We start from the raw sequence: 20,428 nt of genomic DNA, 5'->3' as shown, positions 1-20,428 counted from the left end.
AATGTAGTCTGATGTTATTTTAGGAAAACTACATGACCAATGAATGATTAAAGCTGAAACATGGAGCAGTTTCATCACCGTACACATAACTGCAACAACCTTGTACAGGTGAGGGTAGTGTAAGGGTCAGTTTAAAAATATCCATGCATATGTTAGGTAATTTCCTAATACCAATAAGGAAAGGTTAAACTGATGTCTTTTTTTTTTTTTTTAAGAAAATGGATATTCTTAAGTCTTGTAACACTTTTACCAGAATGTGGATAATGTCTAAATATGATTAAACTTGAATATGTTTATATATAAACATTCACTAACAATTAAACAAGCATAAAGTCCACTAATAATAATAACTTAATTACATATTTATGAAATTCTAGGTTAAAGGTTGTAAAAAATAAACTTTAAAAATCCACACTAAAGAGGACATTTTGAATAATATGGAAAACCAAACAACTAAGGACCCCATTGACTTATTTGCTATGGAACGCTATGGAAGTCAATGGGGTCCGTAAACTGGTTACCGACATTCTTCAAAGTACACTCTTTAGTGTTCAGCAGAAGACTGAAACTCATCTAGGTTTGGAACAACTTGAGGATGAGAAAAAAAAATGATATATATTCGGGTGAACTATACCTTTAAGTAAAGGGACTACTATTTGTGCCCTATTTCTGTTTTGTTTACGAATTGGTAAATTTACCATTACCATTGTAACCATAAAATGGAACAGCTGATAGCATGACTTTGCAGGTGATGCTGGGTCATTTCATCAGGATGAATGATTCAGCAAAGTAATGAAGTGTTAAAAATGTTAGGTAGATCAATTTGCTCCGTGTTTGCTAAAGGCCTCAGTTAATCTCAGTCTGTTACTATGGTAACCACATAAGCTAAACCCCTGAGCAACATCTTAATCTTTGAACATTTTCCTTTGGTTTTAGGAAGAAAACTAATATAGTTGAATGTGTTGCTATAACTTTAGCTGATTTAGGTTATGTTTAGTGCGTTACAGTAACAAACAGAAGGCCTGGTATCGTCTGGGCAGAGAAACCCTCTCATTGATCCTGTCAGATCTGTCCTGGGGACTGCAGATAAGGCATTTAACATGTTTTTCTCTCTGTATCTTTCACTTTCTTATGAGAACTCGAGACGAACCGACAACACTCTTTTTGATCTATTGTTTCGCTCATGATTGTTTTAAGGTGCTCCTGCTTGGAGTGAATCCAAACACATTGCTGGGAGAGACTGGAGAGCAGAGGGGCCGGACGAGGCTTAGCTATTAATTATTTAGCCGTGAAAGGGGAGGGAAAAGCAAGCACACAACTCTGGATCAGTGAAATAAGTTCAGAAGAAAAGTTTCTCTCAGTCATACTAGAGTCACTCCTGAGGATTCAGGGGGATCTTAGGTACACATTTAAATCTGTTCATTCACTTTGTTTTTCAATAATAAATCATATTTTATCTGAGGTAAACCATCTGCTTCAGGAAGTCAAGATGTTTGCGGTCCATTTGCTGTCCTTTTACTTCTCAAAGCTCAAGGAGGATCAGATAAAGAAGGTAATTGTTTATAAACCTCTATATTTGTTAATGTGTTTTTAGACAAACTTTCCATCAGAATATGATATTTTCAACAAAATAATGCCCTGTACGCCTTGATAAAGTATAGATTTATTCAGTCTGATGTTTCATTTTGTGATTTTCTGCGCTGACAGTAAGCGTCCTTACTGTAAGAACTTACTGTCAGTGTGTTGTCAGATGCTGCCTAGTTGATGATAAAATGTGATTTCACTGTGGCCTGTGGAATCATTAACTCTTCTCACACATGCCTTTTGTGGGCAGATAACAGACAGCATGAGGAGAAAGGACCTTGACCTCCTCATCTGCATTTAGTGAACTGATTTTCATCTCCATGAAACGTCACACCTTGTTGTGAGCTGTCATTTAAACTGACTATTTCGTTGTAGCTAGTTGGTCATTGGCTTTTTTCTTTTTCTTTTTTTTGGTATTTTAAAAAACATATTTTTTAATGTTTTGTATTTAATCCCCCATTCTTTCAATAGTTTACTATAAAGTTATCCATTTTACATTTCCAGCTAAGGGTTGGACACACCTACTTGCTCTTTACTAAGTCAAGTGATAAAATAACACATGGAAGGATGGGAATTATAGGGAGCAAAGGTACATCCTGGGATGCTTTTTAAGCTGTATTGAATGATTTCCTTCTGAACTAACAAAACATGTTCTAAACTTTTTGAGAACGTTCCCATTGAATAATGAAAATGTTATTTCTGAATGTTCAAAATGATTAATTTTAAATGTTTTCAAAAATTTCTTGGGTATGCGGTAAAACACAAATGTTAAGGGAACATTCCATTTTCCATTCAGCATTATGTGAATATTCTCTGAATACTCCATTAACAATGTATAAATAACGTTTGTGCTAGCGTTTTGAGAACATTATTAAAATTTCCGTAAAGGAACGGGATGTGTAGCCGAGTATGGTTTCCTACTAGGAATATGTGCTCTGCATTTCACCCATCCAAGTTCACACACAGAGCAGTGAGTATTGAAAACACAATTTTTTTTTTTTTTTGGCTGCGCATCCAGGGGGGCGATTAGGGGTTAGATCCCTTGCTCAAGTTGTGGTTAATCGAAAAGACTGCTGTTCATTCACTCGCACCTTTCCTGCCTGTAATGAGACCCTTCCGGTTACAAGTCCGACTCTCGTAACAATTTGGTCACAATTGCCCCAAAGTGTTTGACTCAAGTTCACTAAGGCAGCAGTTTTTTTTTTTTAAATACAGTAAAAACTGCAATATAGTGAAATATTATTATAATTTATTTTAAATCATTTAAAAATGTGATATATTTCTGTGATGGCAAAGCTGAATTTTCCGCATCATTACTCACATGATCCTTCTAATATGCTGATTTGATGCTAAAGAAACATTTCTTCTTATTATCAATGTTGGAAACAGTTGTCCTGCTTAAAATTTTTGTGTAGACAATGATACCATTCAAACATTTGTGGTAAGATTTTAAAAAAGAATGCATTAAATCAATTCAATTCAACTTTATTTGCCATGTATACAAATACTAGGAATTTGATTTGGTCTTTTCCATGCAGGCAAAACACAGTAAAATGGAAAGACAAGAAAATAATGACAGAACAAGGACATTTAATAACAGAGTAAATGCTGGTCATTTAACTTTCTATTGATCAAAGAATCCTTAAAAAAAAGTATTAAGCAGCACAACTGTTTTCGAGGTTGATAATAATACAACCCCAAATCAGAAAAAGTTGGAATATTTTGGAAAATGCAATAAAGTGAAAGTGATGAAGAATCTGTGATTTGTTCATTCTATTTAACATTTTATCTGCTGACAGAAGTACAAAGAAACATTTTCCAATGTTTTCCCTGACCAACATAATTGTATTTTGTAAATATGAACAATATTATGTATGGAAGATGATGAAAGGCATAAATGCTTTGATTTTTTTAATTGTTGGAAAATTCTCTCAAGATATTTGGCACGAAGTGATAACCATAACCCATATTTGCTAAAAATGACTGAGAAGCACTTTTACACTCAAACATGAAACTCTCAACTATTACCAATTCACCAGCTAATTCTGTTTCAAAATAGTTGGATAATCTAATTCGGATAATCTTTTCACTTTAATTTCTGTTGAAAAACTTCTTTGTACCTTTGTCAGTTAAAAAAAGGTTAAATAGAATAAACAATTCTTGATTTTATTGCATTTTACCAAATATCCCAACTTTTTCTGATTTGGGGTTGTATCAATGTTTCTTGAGCACCAAATCAGCATAGAATAATTTCTGAAAGATCATGTGAGTAATGCTGCCGAAAATTCAGTTTTGCCATCACAGGAATATATTATATTTTAAAATATATTCAAATAGAAAACAGTTCTTTTAATTTGTAAAAATATTTTGAAATCTTATGGGTTTTTTTTTACTGTATTGATGAAATAAATACTTCTTTAAATAAAGAGACTTCTTTAAAAAACACAAAATTGTAATGTTTTTTTGATAGGTTCTGCATATAAATAAACTAAATAAACTGTTAGTTTCACAAAGAACACCATAGAGACAGTTCAAATTTGTATGCAAAACTAAATTCATTCGCAAGCCTTTGGATCAAATATATGTCCACATTCTTCACGGATAGTTGAGTCTGTAATTTTACAACAGTATTATTTTTATCTCAAGAAACACGCCTACATTATCTTTCACTGTGTCATATAATTGCATGCGTCAAGTTTTATTCAGACACTTATTCCCCAGTATTTTGTTTAATTGAATGTATGTTGAAGGAAACGACGCCAGGCAACAGAAGTGAGCTCAAAACTTTCTCAACAGGTAGACCGATATCTGTATGCCATGCGCCTGTCAGGTGAACAGCTGGTGGACATATCATCTCGGTTTCGGCTGGAGATGGAGAAAGGACTGTCAAACGAGAGTAACTCTACGGCTGCAGTGAAGATGCTCCCGACCCACGTTTATTCAACCCCCGATGGCTCGGGTACATTGACATGACGCATGGCCACTTCATGGTTACTCTTGTAACCATTTTCACACACACACACACAAAAAAACCCGTAGTCTCACTGCATTTGAGTAATATTAAATAATTCAAATGTTAATGTTCATTATAGCTTTACATCTGTTCTGCACCATATGTTTCTCCTGCAGAGAAGGGTGAGTTTCTGGCACTGGATCTGGGGGGTTCAAAATTTAAAGTACTACAGGTGAAAGTTTCAGAAGATGGGAAGGGGAAAGTCCAGATGGAAAGTGAAACTTTCCCCATCCCTGAAGAGATCCTTAACGGCAGAGGAACAGAGGTGATTACCGCTTCACAAATATGAGTTATAACAATAAGGAATCCATTACAGATTATAAGTTGTTTCCAGTGTATTATGATGTTAACAAGAGAAGACTGAATGAACTTTGGTGTGAGTTCTGTTATTATTTATACTATTTATAATATCAGTTGATCTTAGTAAGTCACTGTAGTTTATCACATGGATAGGGGGCAGATTATTCTAAAGTAATATAATTAACCTTTTTATTAAATGTTTTGCATGCCTCCCTTTTCTTGCAGCTTTTTGAGCATGTGGCAGGATCTTTAAAGTCTTTTCTAGAGAAACACCACATTAATCACAAAAGAAAACCTCTGGGCTTCACCTTCTCTTTTCCATGTGCGCAGTCAAAAATAGATGAGGTACAACTGAACTCTGACATGTTTATATAAAATTTCACATTGACTTTTAATTGGATCATGGTTCTGAGTGGATTTTCTTTATCAATAAACCAGAGAAATAGACATTCATATCAGCTGAACTCTTCATTGACCCATTTTGTCTGTTGACACAGGGTGTCTTACTGTCATGGTCCAAGAATTTCAAGCTGAGAGGTGTTCAAGGGACCAATGTGGTGCAGTCATTACGGAAAGCCATTCATAAAGTTGGGGTATGAATACGATTTTCTTTGACATCACTTAAAATGAACAAAATAAGAAAGTAGAAACCAACTGGTGCTACAAGTAGATGTCATAACACAGTAGTCAGCTGGTATAGGTGATTCGTGTTCTTCATGACTTGCAATTGAGTTCTTAATGGGGTCTTCTTGATTGTACTGAAATGTGTGTTGGCAGTGTCTGTACACAGCCATCATATAATAATAAAAATCTATTCAGTGTTTTTATATATATATATATATATTCTTATATGTTTTCCCTGCCTCAAATCGAGCCGTTCGATTTTGTAACGTCATTAAATCGAACGCCCCTCGCACGATTGTTGATTGACAGCAGCGTTTCAACACATCCCCGCCCTGAGCGAGCTGTCATCATAGTCTATCATTGTTGATGCGTCTAAGTGATTGTGGTGTTCTGTTCATGGGTGTAATAACGAACACAGCAGTCATTTTGATGTTCCTAAATCTGAAGCGCTTACGCAGTAGCTGAGTTTTGTTTTCGATGGGAATATTTCCCACAAGCAACGTTAATGCTTTTATGAAGAAGCTGCTCCTGAAAAAAGAATCGGTACCAACTATTCATGTCCCTGCTGCACCTCCAGAAGAAGTGAGTGTAAAATTGTATTAACCTTTAAATTGATCTTTGCAAATCGCTTGCACACTTCACGATGAATGCGGCTATGGTTCACACTCAGGGTACATTACCGCATGTTTTCTATGTACGACGTTCTCAATATAATTCATAATCCCATGTTTATAATGAACAACATGTTATGGTTATTGTGTTATTACAAACTGTGTATGTATACATGAGTAAACACATAGCGTTCGAACATCTCACTAAGTTACTCTACCCTGCCAGTAAACAAAGATAGATCAAAGTGACATTACGTTAACCAACCATTCAGAAATGTCCTGTTCGGTCCTTAATCGTCGAATTTCTTTGCGGCCGTCATCTTGTTCCGGGTGTGACTCCGGTTTAAGTTAATACGGTTGCACAGATGTGTCCTCAAAGATTTCCGCAGCCATTCTTTCTCTAAAATATACCCTCAACCGCAGAACAGAGGGGCGGGGTGATCAAAGCTCATTATCATTTAAAGGCATACCGTATGCACTGAAACGGCGTGCTGAAAACAGTGCCGTTTTTGACCATGTAAAATGAGTGTTTTTGTACAATACTAACGAGAATTTTTAATGAATGTATATTGCAAACTTTTCATTTAGACCCTAAAGAATCAAATTAACTTGTATGAAAATGGCATTATATGACCCCTTTAAAGATACAGTGTGTGTTTGTGTATAGGATGTTGATGTGGATGTCCTGGCTATGGTCAATGACACAGTGGGGGCCATGATGACCTGTGGATATGATGATCAGAACTGTGAGGTGGGGGTTATTATAGGTAAGACCTCACAGCATACTTTTAGACTGGAAAATTTTCTTTCAATAGATTTAAAATGAAATATAAACACACACAATATGTATTGCTTCATAAGGGAATCCCTCAATCCTGAGAGGGCAAGGAAACTGTCTCTTGTAATAAGGCAAATTAAAGGCTTGAAAATGCTGAAATCTGTTTCCGCAGGTACTGGTACTAATGCGTGTTACATGGAGGAAATGCGTCATATTGATTTTGTGGAAGGAGATGAAGGGAGGATGTGTATTAATACGGAATGGGGGGCATTTGGAGATGATGGTGTGCTTGATGATTTCATCACAAGTTTTGACCGTGAAATTGATGCCGCCTCAATTAATCCAGGAAAACAGCTGTAAGTACTTATTGATGGGCAAGTCGTTAGATTGCTTTAACACAGGGATGCCCAAATCAGGGCAACATTTACTTCCAGCCAATCAAGTTTGTTTTTGTTTTTGACCCTTCGTAGTAAAACGTTTGGGCATTTCTGATTTATTCCACACTTACTGAAGGCTATTCCCAAATGATGTGTGCACTTAAAACCATTTTTTTTTCTCTTTAAGTTTTGTAGTCTATGTATTACCTAACTCTGCAACTTTGTAACCAGTTTTGAAAAGATGGTGAGTGGTTTGTACATGGGAGAGCTAGTGAGACTCATCCTGCTGAAGATGGCCAAAAAGGGTCTACTGTTTCATGGCCAAGTCAGTGATGCTCTCAGGACCAAAGGAACATTTCAGACCAACCATATCTGCTTGATTGAACAGTAAGATTACATCTTCACAAATGAAGAGTTCAGATGCAAAAGCCTCTAAGTGCCATTTGAAATTTTCTTCTAGAATGATCATTTTTATCAAGCTTGTATATTTAAGTTCGGTGATTTCACTTAAATGGCAATGATAATTACCTATTAATTGTTATTTAAGTGAAATTACTGAACTTAAATATACAAGTTTGATAAAAATCATCATTAAAGAAGAAAATTTCAAAAGGCATTTAGAGGCTTTTGCATCTGAACTCTTCAAATATAAACCGATATTAGATGGGTTAGAATAAGAAACATATTTTTCTAGCTATGAGGAATCCTATGGCAACCTATGGGTATTAAGTTGATGACAATATTAGGAATTTTCCCTGCTAAAAATACATCCATGATTCAGCATAAATGCTGGCTTAATCTGGATTTTGGTGGTTTGTGATAATCTGGCGTGTGTAGATGGGGTTTAAATGTACATATTCTAACTGAGAATGTTTCCAGGTCTAAAGGCGGTTTGGAGAACACCAGGGAGATCCTGGGAGACCTGGGACTTAATCCCAGTGATGATGACTGCATTGCTGTCCAGCATGTCTGCACCATCGTGTCCTTTAGGTCAGCTAATCTGGTTGCAGCCGCTTTGGCTGCCATCTTGACACGGATCAGAGAAAATAAGAAGCTGAAGACCCTTCGGACCACTGTAGGAGTGGATGGGACGGTCTACCGAACACATCCGCAGTACGTCAGTTCACCTTCACATGTTAAACCCAAGGAGGTTTTATGTACGAAATTGGATGGAAGTTTGTTTGTTTTTTAAATCCACAATGTTTAATACTTGTATCTGTATTTTAAAGCTACCCCAAGAGGCTCCACAAGGTTGTCCGCCATCTCGTGTCAGACTGTCATGTCCGTTTTGTGCTGTCTGAAAGTGGCAGTGCAAAAGGTGCCGCCATGGTGACTGCAGTGGCTCAGCGAATAGCTTCCCAACGCAAGGAGATTGATGATACCCTTGCGGCCTTCGCTTTGAACTCCACACAGCTCCAGGAAGTGAAGAAGAAGATGCATGTGGAGTTGGAACGAGGCTTGAAGAAAGACTCCCATCCCACCGCATCAGTCAAAATGCTGCCCACATATGTTTACAGGACTCCAGATGGGACAGGTAAAGGGAAACTGTTGTAAACAGTACATCTTTGGGGAATTCAGAGTTATTACTTATTGTTAACACTATTGATACGTTTATCTCTTTTATATATTATATTATGTTACTTTGAGGGGTTGGTTTGATGGTTACTATGTTGGTTTGAGGGGATGTTGAAGACCTTTTTTATTATTATTTAGATTTTATTAGTGTATTCAATAGGAAACCTGAATTTAAATTTGAAGTCTGAACATGATAATTGACTCCTTAAGAAACATTTTATGCCACTGAATGTTGTTTCACAGAAAGAGGAAAGTACCTTGCCTTGGATCTTGGTGGAACCAATTTCCGTGTGTTGGTGGTTAAGATTCGTACTGGTATGCGGAATTCAGTCCGGATGTACAACAAGATTTATGCCATCCCACTGGAGATCATGCAGGGTACAGGAGAGGAGGTGAAGCACTATGAACAAAAAACATAATCATTTTGGTGCAAATGAATATTACATATTTAACATCAAAATACTATATAGAGTGCAAAAATGTATCAGTACAACATTCAACATTCAAGACATTTTAAACTGATTTAATGTTTTGGATTTTTTTCCCCCCTCCAGTTGTTTGACCACATAGTTCAGTGTATCTCGGATTTCTTGGACTATATGGGAATAAAGAACACTCGTTTGCCTCTTGGCTTCACCTTCTCTTTCCCATGCAGTCAGACAGGTATTGATAAGGTAAAAAAAAGCATTTACCTTGGATTATCAGTGCCAGGTCATTTCAATTGTCAATATAATTATCACAAGGTTTAAAGGGTTCACCCAAAAATGAAAATTCTGTCATTAATTACTTAATAAAGTGATTGTGTCTCTACAGAAAATGTGGACTAAACCGCACGATTCATTTGAATTTGTTTTGAATAATTACTATTTATAGCGTCAAAGTAGTATTTCCGAAGCTCTCAGATTTCATCAAAAAGATCTTCATTTGTGTTCTAAAGATGAACAAAAGTCTTATGTGTTTAAAACTACTTTCAAGACGTTTTGGGTGAACTAACTTAAACTTAAAGCACAGTAAAATGCTACTCTCTATTGATAGTCCTTGCCATTTGCATCATCTACTTGTTTAGGGAGATCTGGTCTGCTGGACAAAAGGCTTCAAAGCGACAGATTGTGAAGGCTCTGATATTGTGGATATGCTGAGAGAGGCCATCAAAAGACGAAATGTGAGGGGAAAGCAAACATCACATAGTGTTAGGAAGGATTATTTGTAACTAAATCTGGTTGGTAATATGTTGCATTCACTACAGGATGTCAGTCACGACTCAGGAAGACAGTATCAGGTTGATATAGGTTTACTTCAATAGTTAGTATATAGAACAGCAAACAGCACGGTATGGCATAACAGGATTTCTCTGCAATACTGAGGTTCTCTTTGTATGTTAGTGTGTGGTTCTAAATAAACAGAGAAAGGGAATAATTACTAACTGCAATAGTATCATCTCAAATTAGCACAACAGTATGCTCATAAACTAGGACATTCAAACAATATTATCAGAATATATTTAAACAATATTCCCGAAAGAGATCAACTATTCTCATAATAAAGTAATCAATTGTAGCGATTACATTATTGCAGTGATAATTATCAAATGAAATAGTCACTAACGCTAGCCAAATACTATTGACGTCGTCTTTCCCAAACAGTCATAATTAGCTTAGCGTTAGGATAGATCAACACATCTTACGATATTAAATGGTTACTAGAAACTCTCAAAGAAACATTCATAATAAACAGCTCACTTACATGTCGTCATTGACGCACACCAACTAAAACCACTCAGGAATAATTAGAACAGGGTAAATTCTCAGTACTCAAGCACTAACAGTCCACACCTGACCGAAGTTTCTGTCCATTTCCTCATAACGTTACGGCTGATGCAATACTTGCAACGAACTTAGTAAGGGCAGGCCGCCACCTACTGGGTGGAATAAGTAATGTTCCCACATTAACTATAAACATGTTTGACTCATAACGGGCCTTTTGTACAGCCGCCCCCAAATTTAGGAACTAAATTTGTCCCTGATAATGGTCTCCAATTATGAGGTTTCTGAGTCATCGGGAATAGCAGGGAGTTTAATCATCCTTGACACAGGTCTGGTATAGGTTCGTCCATTGATTAGCACATCTGCAGCTCTGATATGTCCATCTACACTGAGCATAACCTTGGTCACCTTACCGATTAGCCACATAGCTCTAGGTAATTGAGGGTCTACCAGCATAACAATGCTCCCAACGGCAATGTCCTCAACGTCCTTCTGCCATTTAGATCGGGTCTGCATGTTTGGTAGGTAGTACTTGATGAATGAGGACCAGAATAAATCTGTAAGGATCTGACTGTGGCGCCATCGTTTACGACTGATCATTTCGCTTTGAGGGTACACAACTTGTGGGAGAGAACCATCCGGCCGCCCCATAAGAAGGTGATTTGGAGTAATAGGATCAGTATCTGAGACGTCAGAGGATAGGTATCCAAGAGGCTTGGAGTTCAGTATACCCTCTACCTCAATTAACACTGTCCTGAGGACTTCCTCCGTTACTGATTGAGCCCCAACTGAAGCATACAGAGCTGATTTGACAGATCGTATCTCACGTTCCCATCCTCCTCCGAAATGAGGAGCTCCAGGAGGGTTGAAATGGAAGTGAACTTTCTGCCTTGCCAACCGTTGTTGTAATTCAGGTGACATTATTTTGAATGCTTCATACATCTCTCTCTCCCCTCCTTTAAAATTAGTCCCTTGATCAGACCATAGCTCGAAAGGAGTTCCTCTACGTGCCACAAATCTCCTGAATGCCATGAGGAAGGAATCAGTATCAATACTTGACAGTGTGTCAAGGTGAACACATCTGGTTGTCAAACACTTCCAAATTATTCCCCATCTTTTCTCCACTCTCCGTCCAATCTTAACTGAGAAGGGTCCAAAGCAATCCATTCCAGTGGAATAAAATGCAGGCTTGAATAGTCGAAGTCGAGCGACAGGCAAGTCTGACATTTTTGGGACTTCTGGTTTTGCTCTCCATCTCCTACAATCAGTGCATCGAAATTGGTGATTACGGATAGCCTCCCTACCACGCAGAATCCAAAACTTCCTCCTAATTTCAGCCAGAACTCTCTCTGGGCCTGGATGGTTCAACTGCTGATCGTAATCTTGAATTATAAGTTTAGTAAGGGCATGACTGGGATCTAGGACAATTGGGTGCTTTGTTGCTATGTCGAGTGCCTCAGCTCGACGCAGTCTTCCCCCCACTCGGATTACATCCATTTCCTTGTCCAGCTCTGGACACAAAGTAAGCAGTTTACTATTAGAAGGAAGTGGTTTGCCTTGTTTCAGGCATCGGAAGTCGCAGAGAAAACTATCTTGCTGAGCTGCTCTCCACTGAAGTATTTCTGCCTGTTGGAAATCTGCAGCAGTTAGTGGCTCTCCACTCGCAGCCCCATGAACATATTGTGCAGTAGCTTCCAGTAATTCTCTGTAGACTGTATACTGTCTGGCATCAGGAATCTCTGAGTTGGAGGTCACTACATTCAGAGCACAGAACATTGACTTGCGCAATTCTGAATCCCCTTCCAAGGAGCTGTTAACAGGACTCTTAGGCCATTGATCAGGGTGCAGTAAAAGGAAGGGGGGTCCATTACTCCATCTGTTTGGTCTGGCTAAATCCTCAAGACGTTTTCCCTTTGTCAGGTCATCAGCCGGATTTTGAGCAGAGTCCACGTACCTCCAATCCTGTGGGTTTGTTGTTTCTTGTATATCTGCGATCCTGGTGCCAACAAAGACTTTGAACCGGCACGAATCGGAATGCAACCAATTCAGCACTGTGGTGGAATCGGACCACAAGGTAATTTTCTGATACTCAAGTGTAAGTTCCTTCCTTAGTAACTCCGCTAACTGAGCTCCACAGAGTGCGGCGCAGAGTTCAAGTCTGGGAATGGATAACTGTTTCTTAGGTGCAACTCTGGAGCGTGCAAGTAGGAATCCTAATTGTACCTTGCCTTGACTGTTCTCTGTTCTCAGATACGAGACTGCCCCATAGGCTCTTTCCGATGCGTCACAGAACACATGTATTTCCCTTACAGAAGAAGAATTATCCATTTCTGGGGTCACATAGCATCTAGGGAAGGCAATGGCTGAAAGTGATTTAAGTTCGTCTTCCCACTGCAGCCAGTTCTGCAAGAGTTCATCGGGAAATAGAGGATCATCCCACTCCCTCGGCTTAGCCCAAAGTTGTTGGATTAGGATTTTCGCTCTGGTTGTATATGGGAGGATGAAGCCCAATGGGTCGTATTGACTGGCAAGAATTCGATATAAATTGCGCATGGTGGGCTGTCCATACTCCAAGGGACGGTGTTTGTACCTGAGAGTGTCGGTGGGGCAATGCCAATGCAGACCTAGAGTGGATTCAGGAACTTCTGTTTCTCTTTGTGACAACCACAGTTCAGTACTGGTCGACTGAGCTTCCTTAGGTAGATGACTTACTACACTAGGTTGGTTTGATGCCCACTGTCGGATGTTGAATCCTCCATCTGCCAGTAGCTTCCTGAGATGGTTGATCAACTCTCTGGCCTCATCAGCTGTGTTCAGGCTCTGAAGACAGTTATCAACATAGAAGCTCCTTTGTATAGTGAATCGTAGGTTATCACCTGCCTCTGTGTTGTCAAGAACATGCTTATGCAGCGCATAGGAAGCGCAGCAGGGGCTGCAAGTAGTTCCGAATGGGAGCACCCTCCATTCGTAGACGTCAGCTTCTCTATCTCGTTCCATATCTCTCCAGAGAAACCGTAGGATAGGTCTGTCCTGTTCCAGAAGTCGGACTTGATGGAACATTCCCTTTACATCCCCACTCACAGCTACGGAATGCTCTCTGAATCTTATCAGGACTCCAAGGAGTGACGGACCAAGTGCTGGACCAGGAATTAGGGATTCGTTTAAGTTCATTCCCTGGTACTGGAATGAGCAGTTGAAGACCAGACGATTTTTGTCATTATGGGTGACCATATGATGTGGTATGAACCACCTTTCATGACTCTGTTGTGCTTTGTCTGGATCCAATTTGACCACATACCCTTCTTCCACTAGTTTCTTGATCTCCAGAGAATAGTTCGCTGCACGATTAGGATCCTTTAAGAGATTCCGTTCAGTTCTCCGAAGGTGTGGCATTACTGCTTCTTGAGGGGCGTTAAGAGGAGCCATGTTGGCTTTACGCAATAGAGGGGTAGCATACCTATGGACGCCGTTTACGTCAACTCTGACCGTTCCTTTGTCTAGGAGTTCAAGGGCCGTTTGATCCTCCCTAGAGCGAGTGACCAATTTTTCATTACGGTAAGGAAGAATGTCCAGTTCCCATAATTTCGCAACATTTCTCATTAACTCTGTTTCCTTAGATGACACCGATGTAAACAGGATCTGCTGAGAATGAAGAGGATTCAGAAGGAGCTTTGCTGGACCCTGTAGAGTCCAACCCAGTCTTGTCTTGATGGCGGCTGGCCCGCCAGGTGGTCCAAGATGAACTGGTTCGACTGGGGTGATTAAATGAGGCTGATCGGCACCAATCAGAAGGAGTGGGTGAATCTTCTCAAAGGACTGGATAGGAAGACCCTTAAGGTGTTTGTACTTGCTTACGAGTGCCTCCATTGGGTAAGTTTGGTGAGATAATTCCAGCTGATCAGCAGTAAAGGCTTGCTTGATGTGGTACGTCTTATGTGGCTGCGCCGCTGGAGATATACTGAACGAAACTGTTGAGCCTTGTAAACGTGACACTTTCTGATGAATGGTTCTAATGGATAACTCCTCATCGTCACCTTTCAGATTCAGTTGCTGGGCTGCAGCAAGTAACAGGATGGTGCGTTCGGAACCATCGTCCAGGATAGCATAAGTGTCCAACGTGCGGTTCTTATATCTCAAGAGAACTCTGACTACCTTCAGCAGGACCCGGTTATCTGTTCCAGGTTTGTCCAGATACAAAGTCTCAGCTGTGGAACTTGATGCTGGCACAGTATCTTTGACTGCCTTGTAATTGATGTCATGGAGTATGAGCAAATGCTTGCCTTTACATTTATTGCAGGGTTTTTTCAGATTGCACTGTGCAGCTAAATGTGTCCTACCACACTTCCAACAGCGCTTGTTTGTTTGAATCCAGGTTTTTCACTTGTTCAGTCGTGAGCTGCTGAAAGTTCAGGCACTGGCTAAGAAAATGGTCTGTATTTTCACAGTAGGGACAAAAGGCTTTACTTTTCACTTGCCTTCCTGGTGAAGTGGATGCTTTGACTGGAGAGGGAGTACTATTTGAAGTGAAACTGCCTGCTCCGTGCAATACAGTAGCTGGTCTTGACCTCTGCTCTTTGCGTTTCTCAATTCTTTGCTTCGCCCATCCCTTTGACTGAATGTTTCCCACCAGATCACTATTTTGACACCACGATTCAGACTGCAACCATTTGGAGAACTCTGTGAGTGTAAAGGTTGAGGCATGATGAGGCAGCATTTGTCTCCTGAAAGCAGCTCTTAAGTCAGGTGGCAACTTGGTCAGCAGGCGAACTACGTGAGACCCACACATCAATTCAGCATCCCCATCTGGTCCTAAGGATTTCAGCAGTCCTACAAGGGCTTGAATTTGTAATGCAAACCTTTCAAAGGCTTCCGGGTCTCCTGGACGTACATCTGGCGCGTCCATCACTTTAGCAATTTTATTCAATGCAAGTTGATGAGGCTTACCGAATTTATCTGTCAAGGCGTTCATTGTATCGGTGTACGGATATGGAGAGTTGAGAAAAGAATCTGCAATCAGTCTAGCATCTTCCAACTGTAGATGATCCACCAAAATTTGATACTTAAACAACTCTGACCCATCCTCAGGTAGCAGATTGTGCAGAGCAAGCCTCAGACGTGCAAACTCGCTTGGATCTTTATGTACAAGGTAAGGTATACTGGGCTTAGGACCTCGATATTCTGCAGCTGACTCCTTTAGCTGAGTGGAAGGTTGCTCTAACCAGTAAGGCTTCGGTCTTTGAGCAGTTAGTGGCCTTGGGTGTTGGTACATATCGCTCTTTGGTCTAGAGGCATGCTCGTAGCTACTCTGGAATCTGTCATATGGCCCATAAGATCGTTCTGCAGCATACTGGGGTGAGTGCGCATACCACTGTGAGTCATAGTATTCGTAATGTACAGGAGGCGGCTCTTCATAAGACTGCGGATGATACGGTGTTGATCCTCTAGGGGTGTCATGCTTTGACGCGACTTCATCTTTCATGATCTGCAACTGGCCCATCATCTTATCAATCAGACCCATCATGTCTGTAGCACTACGTGGCTCAGCCAGGTAAGCTCCCGTTTGCTGTAAGGGATAACTAGGGTCCTTCACACCACGACCCATGCCACTGAAGGAATAACGTGAAGGCTTGACTTGTGGTGAATAAGGATCTGAGGAAACCACATATGAAGGAGAAGCATGCAAGTCAGAAGTGGCAGATCTTTCATACAAGGTAGGCGGAGCACTGGTACATAGTCGACCTTTGAGCTCAATGGGTTTGGCAGGCATAACATCAGCTGATTGCTCATGGAAAGGAGTAGAGGCCTCAGGTCGATCCATGGTAGCAGTCCGATGCTGTGAGGCTGCGAAGGATTGAGCTCTTAAATCTGGAAGGTAGGGATATGATGTCGACTCTGATAACTGATTTCCTTCTCTAGGTGGTGCATGAGGTTCAATCGGTTGTATACCTCCTTTGCTCCCACTGGGTTCCTGTTCTCGTCTGTGCTCATACCGTGCTGTGCTTAGGTGCGGAGGATGTTTACTCCCTGGTTGATAACCTCCATAGTCCACCTCAAAATCGTCCAAATAAGCTGGATGACGTTTCTGGCGGTTTGGCCGTACATAACCTGGAACAGTTCCTCTTTGAAATTCATCAACCATACTGTCACTGTAGCAAATCACCTCCGGCTCGAAGGACCATAATGTTAGGAAGGATTATTTGTAACTAAATCTGGTTGGTAATATGTTGCATTCACTACAGGATGTCAGTCACGACTCAGGAAGACAGTATCAGGTTGATATAGGTTTACTTCAATAGTTAGTATATAGAACAGCAAACAGCACGGTATGGCATAACAGGATTTCTCTGCAATACTGAGGTTCTCTTTGTATGTTAGTGTGTGGTTCTAAATAAACAGAGAAAGGGAATAATTACTAACTGCAATAGTATCATCTCAAATTAGCACAACAGTATGCTCATAAACTAGGACATTCAAACAATATTATCAGAATATATTTAAACAATATTCCCGAAAGAGATCAACTATTCTCATAATAAAGTAATCAATTGTAGCGATTACATTATTGCAGTGATAATTATCAAATGAAATAGTCACTAACGCTAGCCAAATACTATTGACGTCGTCTTTCCCAAACAGTCATAATTAGCTTAGCGTTAGGATAGATCAACACATCTTACGATATTAAATGGTTACTAGAAACTCTCAAAGAAACATTCATAATAAACAGCTCACTTACATGTCGTCATTGACGCACACCAACTAAAACCACTCAGGAATAATTAGAACAGGGTAAATTCTCAGTACTCAAGCACTAACAGTCCACACCTGACCGAAGTTTCTGTCCATTTCCTCATAACGTTACGGCTGATGCAATACTTGCAACGAACTTAGTAAGGGCAGGCCGCCACCTACTGGGTGGAATAAGTAATGTTCCCACATTAACTATAAACATGTTTGACTCATAACGGGCCTTTTGTACACATAGTTTTTGCAGATGACACGCTCATCAACTTACAGAGAAGCACCATCATCAATATTAATGTTCTATTGACATATAATAAGAGTATTCAGACTTCAATGCTTATACTTTTGTGGAAATAAATATATTGTAGTTTATAATCCTCTTTTTTGAATGAAACTATTTTGTGCTACTGATGTTTGTATTGGCGTGGTTATAATTAATTTGTTCTTTTAGGAATTTGACCTTGATATCGTTGCTATAGTGAATGACACAGTTGGCACAATGATGACATGTGCATATGAGGACCCTAAATGTCAGATTGGTCTTATTGCTGGTAAGTATTAATGTGTTTTCAAGGTGTTTCTGTGGCATTTCAGTGAAGCTGTAATTTAACTGATTACTGCTGATTATAAACCAACACATGCAAAAAAGAAGCATTACAATATTCAGGATGTCAACAAGTATGAATCTTGACTCTACAGGAACAGGCAGCAATGTGTGTTACATGGAGGAGATGAAGAACATTGAGTCTGTGGAGGGTGATGAAGGGCAGATGTGTATAAACACTGAGTGGGGTGGATTTGGAGAAAATGATAATATTGAGGACATCCGAACCAGATATGACCGAGAGGTGGACGAAGGCTCACTCAATGCAGGAAAACAAAGGTAAAGATTGCCGTTTTTAGACGATTTAGACAGTGATATTATTTTTCGATTGTTATCTGAAAGCTGTGAAAGGCAAACGCAATGCAGGTTTTCTGCATTTGTCCACATGGAGGCAGTATAGCAGTATAAGTGGCATTGAATCCTGTCACGGAATGTATTTTTGGTTGTCTAGTAATCTAATTTGTTACCCTCTTATTTACAGGTTTGAAAAGATGACCAGTGGAATGTATTTGGGAGAGATTGTAAGGCAGATTCTCATTGATCTAACCAAACGTGGTCTTCTATTTCGTGGACGCATCACAGAGAGACTGAAGACCAAAGGCATCTTTGAGACCAAGTTCCTCTCACAGATTGAGAGGTACAGTAAATTAACCGTCTCTGACATATAGGCCGGCCTATTAAATATATTTTGGTCACACATGACTAAGCTCAGATTCCCAAATATTTTGGCATCTACTGTGGTTGTTAACCTTACCAAAACATCATATTAAAGGTAACTCGGTAACTCATTCATTCATTTACGCTTCATCAGGTTGTTTAATGAGGGGAAAAAAATACTGAGCAACTTTAATAATAGGCATTTAAAAAAAAAAACCTTCTAAATGGAAGTTAGTGAATAAGTGTAATATCATACACTTAATTTGACTTCTTCCATTTACTCAGTGACCGTTTGGCGCTACTGCAAGTGAGGTCCATTCTGCAGAATCTGGGATTGGACAGCACATGCGATGACAGTATTATTGTGAAGGAAGTATGTGGAGCCGTGTCCCGACGAGCAGCTCAGCTGTGTGGAGCGGGAATGGCTGCTATTGTAGACAAAATCCGAGAGAACCGTGGACTAGAGCATTTGGAGATTACTGTGGGAGTGGACGGCACCCTTTACAAGCTACATCCACAGTGAGTAAAAATTAGCAGAACATTTACTTGCATTTGATCCGTGTTTTATTCCTACCCTAATCTTGACATGTCGCTTTTCGCGACAGCTTCTCCACGTTCTTAAAGGACACTGTCAGAGAGCTCGCTCCCAATTGTAAGGTGGAGTTTATTCTATCAGAGGATGGCAGTGGGAAAGGGGCGGCCCTGATCACGGCTGTAGCACGGCAGCATCATGGAGAGAAACAAGAACCTCACTAGACGCCCGAACTGGGTTCTTCAGAGGGCTGCTTTTGATGTTTTATGAGTACAGGGTTTCTATAAGTAATTATATATCGATTTATCAAATTATGAATCTCATGAAATCTCATTTTGCTGCATAAAAAGGTGCATTCAGGGACATTGACAGAGATGTTCATTTGTTACTTTTTGTTTTTATTATTATTTTTAATGTAATTAGTGCAATAAACATCGCTTTTACGTTTACTGTGTCCAGCATGGTTTCACTCTCACAGTACATTGGCTGTTTGAAGGCTTTTTTTCTTGTTGTCCTTTTGTTCGGACTCAGTGAGCAGTTTGCATGGGCAGTCAGAGTGAAAGACTCACAGAGGCCAAACTAAAGGGGGCGGTGGCTGTGTGCGATGGAATGTCATGACCATATGCTGCTCTATAGTGCTCTGGGATGGGGTCTGAGAAGATTGGAGACCAAACACCCAAATTAAATTAGGAACTGAACTGATAGTGTACTTTTAAAAATAATACATAAAAGTATTTATTTGACTAGTAGAGCTGAATTAGAGTAAAATTCTAAGTTTTTTTTCTAGATTGTGAATTATGAGATTTTAGAAATTAATACTTTTATTTAAAAGGGGGCATTCAATTTATCAAAAGTGTCATTTATGATGTTGTAAAGGATTTAACGTCTGTTCTTTTGAACTCTCTATTTATCAAATAATCCTGAAAAAATATAGCACCGTTTCTACAAAAATATTAAGCAGCACAACTGTTTTTAACATTAATTATAATAAGAAATATTTCTTGAGCACACATCAGCATATTAGAAAGAATGATTTCTGAAGGATCATTGAAGTTTGGAGTAATGCTGCTGAAAATTCAGCTTTGCCAACACAGGATTAATTACATTTTAAAACATATTAAAATAGAGAATGTAATTTGTAATAATATTTGACAATTTACTGTGGATTTTACGATGAAATAAATCGTGACCATAAGACACCATTTTTCAAAAACATGTTTTTTTCCACAAAGAAAAAAAAATTATATGGGTTTGGAATATGAGGGG

The 20,428-nt window shown here is 39.4% G+C and overlaps 3 protein-coding genes across 4 annotated transcripts; 1 reads left to right on the top strand and 2 right to left on the bottom strand.

Annotated features, from left to right (window-relative positions):
• The first annotated feature begins 1,292 nt into the window (after positions 1 to 1,292).
• hkdc1 (hexokinase domain containing 1) lies at positions 1,293 to 19,611 on the top strand. Of its 2 annotated transcripts, XM_039672409.2 has the most exons (19): positions 1,293 to 1,401; positions 1,481 to 1,552; positions 4,381 to 4,543; positions 4,714 to 4,862; positions 5,123 to 5,242; positions 5,395 to 5,490; positions 6,800 to 6,899; positions 7,083 to 7,266; positions 7,519 to 7,674; positions 8,167 to 8,400; positions 8,517 to 8,821; positions 9,106 to 9,254; positions 9,417 to 9,536; positions 9,929 to 10,024; positions 17,821 to 17,920; positions 18,069 to 18,252; positions 18,455 to 18,610; positions 18,916 to 19,149; positions 19,236 to 19,611. In XM_039672409.2, the coding sequence occupies exons 2-19, from the start codon at positions 1,490 to 1,492 to the stop codon at positions 19,384 to 19,386; spliced, it is 2,760 nt and encodes a 919-aa protein (XP_039528343.2). In that variant the 5' UTR covers positions 1,293 to 1,401; positions 1,481 to 1,489; the 3' UTR covers positions 19,387 to 19,611. The 2 variants fall into 2 exon arrangements, with proteins under 2 accessions (XP_039528343.2, XP_039528342.2); XM_039672408.2 differs by having other exon boundaries at positions 1,351 to 1,552.
• Positions 10,057 to 14,956, bottom strand: LOC148977149 (uncharacterized). Its single transcript, XM_089116978.1, has 2 exons — positions 10,606 to 14,956; positions 10,057 to 10,253 (listed from the first exon to the last, which is right to left on the bottom strand). Exon 1 carries the CDS (start codon positions 14,490 to 14,492, stop codon positions 10,899 to 10,901), a length of 3,594 nt encoding a protein of 1,197 aa, XP_088973104.1. The 5' UTR covers positions 14,493 to 14,956; the 3' UTR covers positions 10,057 to 10,253; positions 10,606 to 10,898.
• LOC148977148 (uncharacterized) lies at positions 14,956 to 17,599 on the bottom strand. The gene is made up of 2 exons (XM_089116979.1): positions 17,362 to 17,599; positions 14,956 to 17,009 (listed from the first exon to the last, which is right to left on the bottom strand). The coding sequence occupies exon 2, from the start codon at positions 16,762 to 16,764 to the stop codon at positions 14,959 to 14,961; it is 1,806 nt and encodes a 601-aa protein (XP_088973105.1). The 5' UTR covers positions 16,765 to 17,009; positions 17,362 to 17,599; the 3' UTR covers positions 14,956 to 14,958.
• Positions 19,612 to 20,428: the final 817 nt, after the last annotated feature.

Source organism: Pimephales promelas, chromosome 11 (genome assembly GCF_988280905.1).
Source record: "Pimephales promelas chromosome 11, fPimPro1.hap1.1, whole genome shotgun sequence".
NCBI lineage: Eukaryota > Metazoa > Chordata > Actinopteri > Cypriniformes > Leuciscidae > Pimephales > Pimephales promelas.
This window is presented reverse-complemented; position numbering and strand designations above follow the sequence as displayed.

Coding starts and splice junctions, on each gene's coding strand:
- LOC148977148 (XM_089116979.1), bottom strand. CDS start 16,764: ATGGTTGATGAATTTCAAAGAGGAACTGTTCCAGGTTATGTACGGCCA.
- LOC148977149 (XM_089116978.1), bottom strand. CDS start 14,492: ATGGAGGCACTCGTAAGCAAGTACAAACACCTTAAGGGTCTTCCTATC.
- hkdc1 (XM_039672409.2), top strand. CDS start 1,490: ATGTTTGCGGTCCATTTGCTGTCCTTTTACTTCTCAAAGCTCAAGGAG. Junction 5,491..6,799: donor AAGCCATTCATAAAGTTGGG/GTATGAATACGA, acceptor GTTTGTGTATAG/GATGTTGATGTGGATGTCCT. Junction 19,150..19,235: donor CTTTACAAGCTACATCCACA/GTGAGTAAAAAT, acceptor TTTTCGCGACAG/CTTCTCCACGTTCTTAAAGG.